The 12,281-nt window shown below is 47.9% G+C and overlaps 1 protein-coding gene across 1 annotated transcript in view; it reads right to left on the bottom strand.

Moving 5' to 3' along the window:
* Positions 1–3,322: 3,322 nt before the first annotated feature.
* The window catches only part of TEX11 (testis expressed 11), a gene marked incomplete at its 5' end in the record, with an annotated part of 118,119 nt that continues 109,160 nt past the window's right edge, over positions 3,323–12,281 (bottom strand). Inside the window, 4 exons of the mRNA XM_082264254.1 lie at positions 3,323–3,415; positions 6,979–7,143; positions 8,800–8,920; positions 9,900–10,008. Coding sequence (XP_082120380.1) covers positions 3,332–3,415; positions 6,979–7,143; positions 8,800–8,920; positions 9,900–10,008 — 479 coding nt within the window. The 3' untranslated portion in view covers positions 3,323–3,331. The remainder of the gene's footprint in view (positions 3,416–6,978; positions 7,144–8,799; positions 8,921–9,899; positions 10,009–12,281) is intronic.

A 12,281-nucleotide genomic window follows, 5' to 3' on the forward strand; every position in this document is an offset into this window, starting at 1 on the left:
GCGGTGTGCAGCTTCATATTAATGACCATGGCGGGGGGGGGGGGGGACTTCATATTAATGACCATGGCGGTGTGCAGCTTCATATTAATGACCATGGCGGTGTGCAGCTTCATATTAATGACCATGGCGGGGAGCAGCTTCATATTAATGACCATGGCGGTGTGCAGCTTCATATTAATGACCATGGCGGGGAGCAGCTTCATATTAATGACCATGGCGGTGTGCAGCTTCATATTAATGACCATGGTGGGGAGCAGCTTCATATTAATGACCATGGCGGTGTGCAGCTTCATATTAATGACCATGACGGGGGGGAACTTTATATTAATGACCATGGCGGTGTGCAGCTTCATATTAATGACCATGGCGGGGGGGAACTTCATATTAATGACCATGGCGGGGAGCAGCTTCATATTAATGACCATGGCGGTGTGCAGCTTCATATTAATGACCATGGCGGGGGGGGGGGAACTTCATATTAATGACCATGGCGGTGTGCAGCTTCATATTAATGACCATGGCGGGGAGCAGCTTCATATTAATGACCATGGCGGTGTGCAGCTTCATATTAATGACCATGGCGGGGGGGAACTTCATATTAATGACCATGGCGGGGAGCAGCTTCATATTAATGACCATGGCGGGGAGCAGCTTCATATTAATGACCATGGCGGTGTGCAGCTTCATATTAATGACCATGGCGGTGTGCAGCTTCATATTAATGACCATGGCGGGGGGGGGGGGGACTTCATATTAATGACCATGGCGGTGTGCAGCTTCATATTAATGACCATGGCGGTGTGCAGCTTCATATTAATGACCATGGCGGGGAGCAGCTTCATATTAATGACCATGGCGGGGGGGAACTTCATATTAATGACCATGGCGGGGAGCAGCTTCATATTAATGACCATGGCGGTGTGCAGCTTCATATTAATGACCATGGCGGGGGGGGGGGGGAACTTTATATTAATGACCATGGCGGGGGGGAACTTCATATTAATGACCATGGCGGGGAGCAGCTTCATATTAATGACCATGGCGGTGTGCAGCTTCATATTAATGACCATGGCAGGGAGCAATTACATATTAATGACCATGGTGGTGGGGGGGGGGGGGGACAACTCCACATTAATGACCATGGTGGGGGGACAACTTCATATTAATAACCATGGTGGGGGGGGGGGCAACTCCACATTAATGATCATGTTGAGAGGGGGACAACTCCACATTAATAACCATGGGGAAGAGAGCAACATCACATTGATGACAATTGTGGGGGCAACTTCATAATAATGAACATGGTGGGTAACAAATCCAGATTTATGACCATGGGGGGAGGGTGTCAGCTGCTGTCAGAGTTCACAGGTAATGATGATGTCACTCCTTCCATTCTGTGAATGTTTTTAGGCCTAGTGATTGGCCTCTGGGCCCGAGTACTGCACTGAACATGCTCCCGGCAGGCCTGGAATCACCGGGTACTATGCAGTGGCCTCAACAGAAGGATGAACAATGGAGACGTCCTGTATGATTGGATAGAATTGTGTGGGGGGGGGGGGGGGGGATGAATAAACAAGGGGTCTTTTTAAGTTGGAGGAATGGTTCTGCATATTGTAGAGTACAGAAATTGGAAATCCCCCCGCCCCCCTAAGAAGATTCAATCTTTGGTTGTTATATAGTAGGGTGTATCTCCTGATAATAGGGTGTATCTCCTGATAATAGGGTGTACCTCCTGATAATAGGGTGTATCTCCTGATAATAGGGTGTATCTCCTGATAATAGGGTGTACCTCCTGATAATAGGGTGTATCTCCTGATAATAAGGTGTATCTCCTGATAATAGGGTGTATCTCCTGATAATAGGGTGTACCTCCTGATAATAGGGTGTACCTCCTGATAATAGGGTGTATCTCCTGATAATAGGGTGTATCTCCTGATAATAGGGTGTACCTCCTGATAATAAGGTGTATCTCCTGATAATAGGGTGTATCTCCTGATAATAGGGTGTACCTCCTGATAATAGGGTGTATCTCCTGATAATAGGGTGTACCTCCTGATAATAGGGTGTATCTCCTGATAATAGGGTGTACCTCCTGATAATAGGGTGTATCTCCTGATAATAGGGTGTACCTCCTGATAATAGGGTGTACCTCCTGATAATAGGGTGTATCTCCTGATAATAGGGTGTATCTCCTGATAATAGGGTGTACCTCCTGATAATAGGGTGTATCTCCTGATAATAGGGTGTATCTCCTGATAATAGGGTGTACCTCCTGATGTAATCACTAATCATGTTTTTTTTTTTCATTACAATTTATTCAGATGACTTTTCAGAGATCCGTTATTACTTTGACATGAATGAATCTCTCTCTATTATTCAGCATAAAAACATCCGAACCATTATAGAAATTCTTCTGTCAGTAAAACATTTTGAGGACAGAATATAATATCTGAACTGACAACTTTTTTTTTTTTTGCTTTCATATCCATTTTAAGGCGGAGTTCCACCCAAAAGTGGAACTTACACATATCTGATTCCTCCCCCCTCTGGTGACACATTTGACACCTTTCAGGGGGGGGGGGGGGTGGAGGAGTGAGTCCTTGTTTTTGACAGGTACCCTGTCCCCACTTCCATCAGACCGTACATCAGCAGTTCAGTCCCCCTCCTCCTCCTTACCCTGCTGCCGGGGCAGTAAAGGAGTGCAGCGCGCTTTGCGCATGCGCAGTAAGGCCGGCTGTGAAGTGGCAAAGCTGGGTTCCCTTAGCGGCTATAACGCCGACAGCCCATGGAAAAATCAGCTGGGGTGCTGACATTGATGGATTAAAGGACAGGTAAGTGTCTTGATATTAAAAGTCAGCAGCCTCAGTGTGTGTACAGTGTGTGTACATTGTGTGTAGCTGCTGACTTTTCATTTTTGGAGGGAGGGGCGGCAGAACTCCGCTTTAATTAGATAAACAATGTCTAATTTATAGGATACAGCAAATATAATGTAACCAGCAATGAATCAGATCTACCAAATACAATGTAACCAGCAATGGAAGAGATAAAACAAATACAATGTAACCAGCAATGGATCAGATACTGTAAAACAAATACAATGTAACCAGAAATGGAAGAGATAAAATGTAACTAGAAATGGAAGAGATAAAACAAATACAATGTAACCAGAAACAGAAGAGATACAACAAATACTATGTAACCAGAAATGGAAGAGATAAAACAAATACAATGTAAACAGAAACAGAAGAGATACAACAAATACAATGTAACCAGAAATGGAAGAGAGATAACAAATACAATGTAACCAGCAATGGAATGGATACAACAAAACCTACATTGGTAATTGGTAGTGGTGACTCGGAGCTCCTTTCTCCTTATCCAGCTTGTCCAGAATGTCCCCGTACAGATCCGTCATCTATGGAGGTAACCGGGATTTATTCATTATGGAGATGTAAACAATGGGGGGAGGGGGGGCTTTTAAAGGTCCAACAAGCTAAGATTTTATTTTATTTACAATTTTCAGATCAAAGTCATGGAAGGGATCCACTATATATATATATATATATATATATATATATACATACATACAGTATCTCCTAAAAGTAAGTACACCCTGCCATTCTATCTTTTCATGTGACAACACTGAAGAAATGACAAATGCAAAACAAAAGACAACAAAAACAAACATATCAACAAGACAGTTGGGACTTTAAATGAGGCAAAATCCATCTTGGGCTCGATGCCTCCATCCCTAATCAAGTATATTGGAGGGGAGGGGAATAGAAATGGGTAGCTGAAAGGGTATAATGGATTTGGCATATTGGGTATAATAATAAGTAAACATGGGTATATTCATAACATATTGATAATATCATTATTACTGTTAAAGAAGCCGATCACCCAGTATTTCTAGTATGGTAAAATGGGAAGGGGGGGGGGGGGGATGGGACTTTGTGTGAGGTGTGTGGAATCGGTAGGCATGATAAATTGGTACAATAACTTAGCATAAACAGATTTAATATATATCATATTGTGACATGAACAAAATATGCATGATACATGAGAGTTACATACATATGACAATTAAATCGATAGAGCAATAAAATATCCTAAATGTTGGATCATACACAATAGATGGAATATGCATTGGAAAGGAGGTCATTGTTAGTAGGCATATATAAAGTCCAAATATGGAAATATTAAATTGAAAGTGAGGGATACATCCATGTTGGGCTAAACGCGTTTCGTGGACAATATTCCACTTCATCAGGAGCGATTGCACCCCAAATCATCATTCAAGATAAAGTCAGTAAAAAATGAGGATATTATGGACAGTATTCCAAAAGGCCAGGGGGTCTGCTCCGGAAGCTGTAGGGGCCCAGACTGTTGCCTGGGGCACACCAGATAGGCATTCCATGATAAGGGTGACCAATGTGATAAGTGGTGGGTAGTGTCACAGGTATTGATCTCCGAAGATTTCTAAATGGGTAAAAGTGTAGGATTAATATAGTGTTCACTTTGCTACAATGTAAAGTAGTGAGTGTACAGCTTGTATAACAGTGTAAATTTACTGTCCCCTCAAAATAACTCAACACACAGCCATTAATGTCTAAACCGCTGGCAACAAAAGTCAGTACACCCCTAAGTGACAATCTCCAAATTGGGCCCAATTAGCCATTTTCCCTCCCCGGTGTCATGTGACTCGTTAGTGTTACAAGGTCTCAGGTGTGAATGGAGAGCAGGTGTGTTATATTTGGTGTTATCGCTCTCACTCTCTCATACTGGTCACTTTTTTTTTTTTTTTTTTAAAGCCCGAAGTGTGTGAAATCACACTCAAAAAAGACTTAGCACCCGGTGCATAAAAAAGTGCACACACGCAAACGTGAACACACAAAAACTGCACAGGGTGTGCGAATGGTCTGGCCTCCGAAGAGGTTGGACCTATACCTTGATCCCCCGGGGCGCAAGACTCCTGACAGGGACTGAGGTACTTCCTATGGTTTGCCTGGCCGAGACCTGGCAAACCCCGTTCTCCAGGGGGACTGCCGAAACAGCCCACCCCAAGTACTGGGTGGGGCTCCCCCGAAGGGAGACCCCCATGAGAGAGGGCGAACTAAGCCAAAAGGCCATGTCCACCCCCTCCCAAGACTTTCAAGGTAGGCCCAGAGACCCACACCGTACTCGTCGTGCAGGAAGAGAAGAGTGATAGTGAAGTGACACACCACAAAGAAAAAAACACACAAACAAAAAGGTGGGGAAGGGGAAGTGGAGGAGTGAATTAGTGCCTAAGTGAAAAACAAAGGCAGGCCTTCCGGCCGGAATAAAAATTCCTCTGGTCGAAGCCAAAAGGCCTTGCCCAAGAGGCAGGTGCTTAAAAAAGTGTGTAGGTGCAGTGACCATGGTGCTGAAAAACTCAAGGCGAGCTGCCCCTCACCAGTGAGAATTAAGGCACCCCTGGGCTGCCACCCCAGGGGCACATACACTACGGGCTTTTTCTACCCTGGCCCAAAGGCCAGACCGAGTGTAGCCCTAACCTACCAGGAGGCATCAGAACTTTAGACAGCTTAGGGTGAGCCTGCCTTCAACTGGGGACAAGCCTTTTGCAAGGCCAGATTCAACCCAGGAGGAAAGGCGCTCCCACCGCCATCCGCCGTTCCTTACCAATCACATCCAGGAGCAGTACTAACTGGCCACGGAACCAATCCAGTTTTTTGCTCCCTTCAAACTGGTAGGGGCGGACCCATTCAAATCAGAGGCAATGGACCCCTCCGGCTTTCTCTGATGTGGCTTACTTCCCAGTCCCCCGGTTGTTCCGGAGGGCCCTGGTTCATTTCGGCCCCCACCGATACTAACCATCAGGTTCCATACCAACTGATAAGAACAGATACTACACTTGATCTTAGCCATACTGGTCACTGGAAGTTCAACATGGCACCTCATGGCAAAGAACTCTCTGAGAATCTGAAAAAAAGAATTGTTGCTCTACATAAAGATGGCCTAAGCCAGTGATGGCGAACCTTGGCACCCCAGATGTTTTGGAACTACATTTCCCATGATGCTCAACAAAACTGCAGAGTGCAAGAGCATCATGGGAAATGTAGTTCCAAAATATCTGGGGTGCCAAGGTTCGCCATCACTGGCCTAGGCCATAAGAAGATTGCCAAGACCCTGAAACTGAGCTGCAGCACGGTGGCCAAGACCATACAGCGGTTTACCAGGACAGGTTCCACTCAGAACAGGCCTCACCATGGTCCACCAAAGAAGTTGAGTGCCGTGCTCAGCGTCATATCCAGAGGTTGTCTTTGGGAAATAGACTTATGAGTGCTGCCAGCATTGCTGCAGAGGGTGAAGGGGTGTGGGAGGGGTCAGCCTGTCAGTGCTCAGACCATACGCCGCACACTGCATCAAATTGGTCTGCATGGCTGTCATCCCAGAAGGAAGCCTCTTCTAAAGATGATGGACAAGAAAGCCTGCAAACAGTTTGCTGAAGACAAGCAGACTAAGGACATGGATTACTGGAACCATCTCCTGTGGTCTGATGAGACCAAGATAAACTTATTTGGTTCAGATGGTGTCAGGCGTGTGTGGGGGCAACCAGGTGAGGAGTACAAAGACAAGTGTGTCTTCCTACAGTCAGGCATGGTGGTGGGAGTGTCATGGTCTGGGGCTGCATGAGTGCTGCCGGCACTGGGGGGCTACAGTTCATTGAGGGAACCATGAATGCCAACATGTACTGTGACATACTGAAGCAGAGCATGATCCCCTCGTGGATGACACAACACCGGCAGTGTATACACTCCGGTATGCGATGAGTTGGCTGTTTTGATAGAACAGCAGCTAAGGAGGAAAAAATAGACAACGCTGCTGTGAAATTTCTCTGCAGAACCAGCAGTGTTGTCACCCTTTTACAGAGCGTGGGAAAAATAAGAGATTTACTGGTAGGATCAACAAGACTGATACGAATGAGATAGGATGTACCTTGCTTTCATAGCTGCTCTTCAAGGATCCCAGGTAGTTGAGGAGTCTCATGGACAGAGCACACCAGCGGCTGGTATCTGGGAGTTTCTTGAAACTGTACTGGAAAATCCCCGTGTTCCACGCTCGGGTCATCAGCCACAAGATCTCAATCTCTGGATAGTCCTTCTGAACACAAAGGTCACACATAAATGGTCCGGCTAATGATTTTCTAACATCAACAAATGGCAAATTAATAAAATATTGTAGATGAATATTGTGCATTCTCCTTTAAAACCAGCAGATGGAGCTGTTGTCTCATTTTAGCACTCTAGGTTTGCCATGCAATACTGAAAGAAAGGTACTGTGTGTGTCTACAGCAGTGCTGGTCAACTGCCCTGACATTGGGGGACAGAAGTGTGCTGTTTGCCATCAATAAAGGGCCCATAATGTTTAGTGAATCCAATGTTACAAAGATTGTCAGAGAATGATGACATCCAATGGGAGATGGTCGGAGACTTTTAGCAAACCTCCCAACTGTCCTCCATTCCTCTGGGGCGACAGGAGTAAAGTTCTGCAGGGATGGGCGAGGGGGTGATAGGTGACAATGCCCCCCTCCAGAGGACTGTGTGTGGAGGGGGGGCAATATGTATGGGGGCAGTGTTTACACAGAGAGGGACAATATGTAAGGGGGGGGGGGGTTGTGTGTGGAGGATTTGTACAGTGGAGAGCAGTGTGTGCAGGGTGAGGGCCATATGTACGGGGGGGGGGGGGTTGTGTGTGTGGAGGATTTGTACAGTGGAGAGCAGTGTGTGCAGGGTGAGGGCAATATGTACGGGGGGGGGGTGGAGGGTTAAGTGTGCAGAGGTAAAGGGGGCAATGTATACAGGGGAGGGGTTAAGTGTGAAGAGTTAAAGGGGGGGGGGCAGTGTGTGCAGGTGGGGGCAATGTATAAGGGGGAGGGGTTAAGTGTAAAGAGGGGGGCAGTGTGTGCAGGGTGGGGGCAATGTGTACAGGGGGAGGGGTTAGGTGTGCAAAAGTAAAGGGGGGAAGTGTGTGCAGGTGGGGGGGGCAATGGGGGAGGGGATAAGTGTGAAGAGGTAAAAGGGGGCCAGTGTGTGCAGGTGGGGGCAATGTGAACGAGGGGAAGGGTTAAGTGTGCAAAGGTAAAGGAGGCGCAGTGTGTGCAGGTGGGGGCAATGTGAACGGGGGAGGGGTTAAGTGTGAAGAAGTAAAGGAGGGGCAGTGTGTGCAGGGTTGGGGCAATGTGTTCAGGGGGAGGGGTTAAGTGTGCAAAGGTAAAGGGGGGGCAGTGTGTACAGGGGGAGGGGTTAAGTGTGAAGAGGTAAAAGGGGGGCAATGTGTGCAGGGGAAGGGGGTTACGTTTGAAGAAGTAAAGGAGGGGCAGTGTGTGCAGGGTGGGGGCAATGTGTACCGGAGGGAGGAGTTAAGTGTGCGGAGGAAAAGGGTGGGGGCAATGTGTATGGAGGAAACTGTGTGCAGAGATAAAAAGAGGCAGTGTGTAGGGAAGCAATGTGTGCACAGCAGTGGGGAAGATGTGCAGAGTAAAACATGTACATAGGAGGGGGGCAGTGTGGAGGGGGAGGGGGGGCTAATGTACATAAAGAGATAAGTAAAGGCAGTGTATGGGGGGGTGCCTTAAATCCTAGATTTGTTGTTTCTATTTAGAATCTATAGCCATGGCCAATATTTCATTTCACCACGCCCTCCTTTCGGTGCAGTGTGCTATACATACAGCGGGTCAGAGCCTCTCTATAGTCCCGGAGATGGGGGGTATGTATTATTATTGGGATAGATGACATCACAGTGTATGGTGGCACTCACCGCGGTGGTGATGATACAGAGGGCCTCCTGGTAGTAGTTCCAGGCCTCCTCCTGTGCACCGTCCTCCAGCTCCACCAGTCTCTCCGGTAAGCTCAGCTTCACCAGGCTGTGCAGACAATTACTGAGAGCAAGAAAACAAAGTACACCCCGTGTCACTTTATATCTCCCATAACTTCATCCATTACATGGAATATGCATAGCAGAGAAATGTCTTATTATATTATATTATATTATTAGGGTCCCATAGGCAGCCAGAAATTACTCCCACATTGTGACCTCCTCAAAGAACCCAAACCAGAAAAAAATGCTTCTACATTATTTGGCTATAGTGTTCTGAGGAAATGCTTCCTCCTGCCTGCAGCAGACTAATGACATTGTGTCAGGCTAGGCAAAGTCACTGGAGGCGGGGTGACTGAGGCAATGGTTCATCCTGCCTGTAGCGAACTGATGACATCATGTCAGGCTAGGCAAAGTCACTGCAGGAGGAGAGACTGAGGAAATGCTTCCTCCTGTCTGCAGCAGGCTGATGACATCATATCAGGCTAGGCAAAGATCACTGGGGGAAGGGAGGCTGAGGGAATGTTTCCTCCTGCCTGCAGCAGACTGATGATGTCATGTCAGGCTAGGCAAAGTCACTGGGGGAGGGGAGGCTGAGTAAATGTCACCTCTTGGCTGCAGCAGACTGATGACATCATGCCGTCCTAGGCAAAGTCACTGACTGGAGCTCATGGACAGATTTTTAATGATAAAAGTTGGAGATTTTTCCCACATGCACAGACAGGGCTGAGGATCGGGGTACAGGCAGTAGTCATGTACCAGGCCCCATCGGGTGAGCTGGGGGGGTCCCCCCTGCTGCTGACTACATGAACATTAATATAGCCAGTCCTAGTTACTCTGTGTGACTTATTGTGAGCCCAATGATTATTATAGTAACCCTGCATTATATGTATATATATATATAATATATATATATATATATATATATATATATATATATATACACATATACACAGTGTATATATATATATATATATATATACACACACACACACACACACATATAGGTAGGTATTGTGTAGGTAGGTGTTATGGGGTCACACCTCAGTCTGGACACATCCGGGGGGTCCTGCTTCTTCAGCACAGATAATGCTCCCTGTAAGGCTTTCTTGCAGACGGATGGATAGTATGCGGGGGCTTCCATGGACAAGGCTTTGGGTGGGAATAAAAAAACACAATTATTCCAGGCAGGGACATATCACAATGTATACAATGAGAGTAAATGCACAGTTTGGGTCCTCAGTCAGGTAGGTACCAGTATGTAGATAGGTAAGGATACACCAGCAGGCTGTATTGTGTGTGCTAAGCTTACAATGGATGTAAAGCCAACATGGAAATGGGTAGAACCGTTGGCAAGTGTTCTTTTTTTTTCGCTAATGAAGAGATTTCCTGTGACTTCCTGTACTTCCTAGGAGAGGAAATATCTCCAAATCAGGGGAAGTTATCAGGACAGGTGTCCCCAGTGGAAGATTCCATTCCTGTCACAGACATGGGGGAGTATACACAGGAGGAAGGGCAGTCAGAGCCATCGCTGGAGACTGTGTGAAGACAGAGGTGCTCTGGGGACATGGAGAAGCCCAGAGGGGAGCTGGGGGCACAGGGATGCTCTGGAGACATGGAGGAGCCCAGAGGGGCATTGAGGGAACAGGGATACAATGGAGACATGGAAGAGCCCAGAGAGGCGCTGAGGGCACAGGGATGCACTGGAGACATGGAAGAGCCCAGAGGGGTGCTGAGAGCACAGGAATACACTGGAGACGTAGAGGAGCCCAGAGGGGTGCTGAGAGCACAGGAATACACTGGAGACGTAGAGGAGCTCAGAGGGGCACTGAGGGCACAGGAATACACTGGAGACATAGAGGAGCTCAGAGGGGCACTGAGGGCACAGGGATACACTGGAGACGTAGAGGAGCTCAGAGGGGCACTGAGGACACAGGGGTGCTCTGGAGACATGGAAGAGCCCAGAGGGGCGCTGAGGGCACAGGGATACACTGGAGAGATGGAGGAGCTAAGAGGGGTGCTGAGGGCACAGGGATTCACTGGAGACATGGAAGAGCCCAGAGGGGCACTGACAGCACAGGGATGCACTGGAGACATGGAGGAGCCCAGAGGAGTGCTGAGGGCACAGGGATGCTCTGGAGACATGGAGGAGCCCAGAGGGAAGCTGAGGGTACATAGATACACTGGAGACATGGAGGAGCACAGAGGGGCGCTGAGGGCAAAGGGGTGCACTGGGGACATTGAGGAGCCGAGAGGGGCGCTGAGGGCACAGGGATATACTGGAGACATTGTGGAGCCCAGAGGGGTACTGAGGGCACAGGGATGCACTGGAGACATGGAGGAGCCCAGAGGGGTGCTGAGGGCACAGGGATGCTCTGGAGACATGGAGGAGCCCAGAGGGAAGCTGAGGGTACATAGATACACTGGAGACATGGAGGAGCACAGAGGGGCGCTGAGGGCAAAGGGGTGCACTGGGGACATTGAGGAGCCGAGAGGGGCGCTGAGGGCACAGGGATATACTGGAGACATTGTGGAGCCCAGAGGGGTACTGAGGGCACAGGGATGCACTGGAGACATGGAGGAGCCCAGAGGGGTGCTGAGGGCACAGGGATGCTCTGGAGACATGGAGGAGCCCAGAGGGAAGCTGAGTGTACATAGATACACTGGAGACATGGAGGAACACTGGAGACATGGAGGAGCACAGAGGGGCGCTGAGGGCAAAGGGGTGCACTGGGGACATTGAGGAGCCGAGAGGGGCGCTGAGGGCACAGGGATACACTGGAGACATTGTGGAGCCCAGAGGGGTACTGAGGGCACAGGGATGCTCTGGAGACATGGAGGAGCCCAGAGGGACGCTGAGGGTACATAGATACACTGGAGACATGGAGGAGCCCAGAGGGGCACTGAGGGCACAGGGGTGCACTGGGGACATTGAGGAGCCAAGGGGGGCGCTAAGGGCACAGGGATACACTGGAGATATAGTGGAGCACAGAGGGGTACTGAGGGCACAGGGATGCACTGGAGACATAGGGACAGGCTGGGGTCACAGGGGTGCTCTGGAGACAGGCTGGGGACACAGGCATGCACTGGAGACACCGAGTTGTGCTGAAGGCACTGGGATACCATCAGACTTGTATAAAGTATTCAAAATTTCTACTTGAGTAAAAGTACAAGTGCTCGATCAAAAAGTGACTTGAGTAGAAGTGGAAGTGCTCGCAGAAAAAGTTACTTAAGTAGAAGTACTAAAGTATTCAACATTTTTTTTACTTAAGTATTGCAAGTAGTTTTTTCAAAAAATTTGCTACTTAAGTACTAAAAGTAAAAAGTACCAGTAGTTTTGAAAAAAAATTTCTACTCAAGTACTGAAAGTAGAAGTACAAGTACTGTGTTATGTAGTTATTAAAGAAAGAAGTCAAAAGTTTGAA

Source organism: Pelophylax lessonae (genome assembly GCF_965119305.1).
Source record: "Pelophylax lessonae genome assembly, chromosome: 7".
Lineage (NCBI taxonomy): Eukaryota > Metazoa > Chordata > Amphibia > Anura > Ranidae > Pelophylax > Pelophylax lessonae.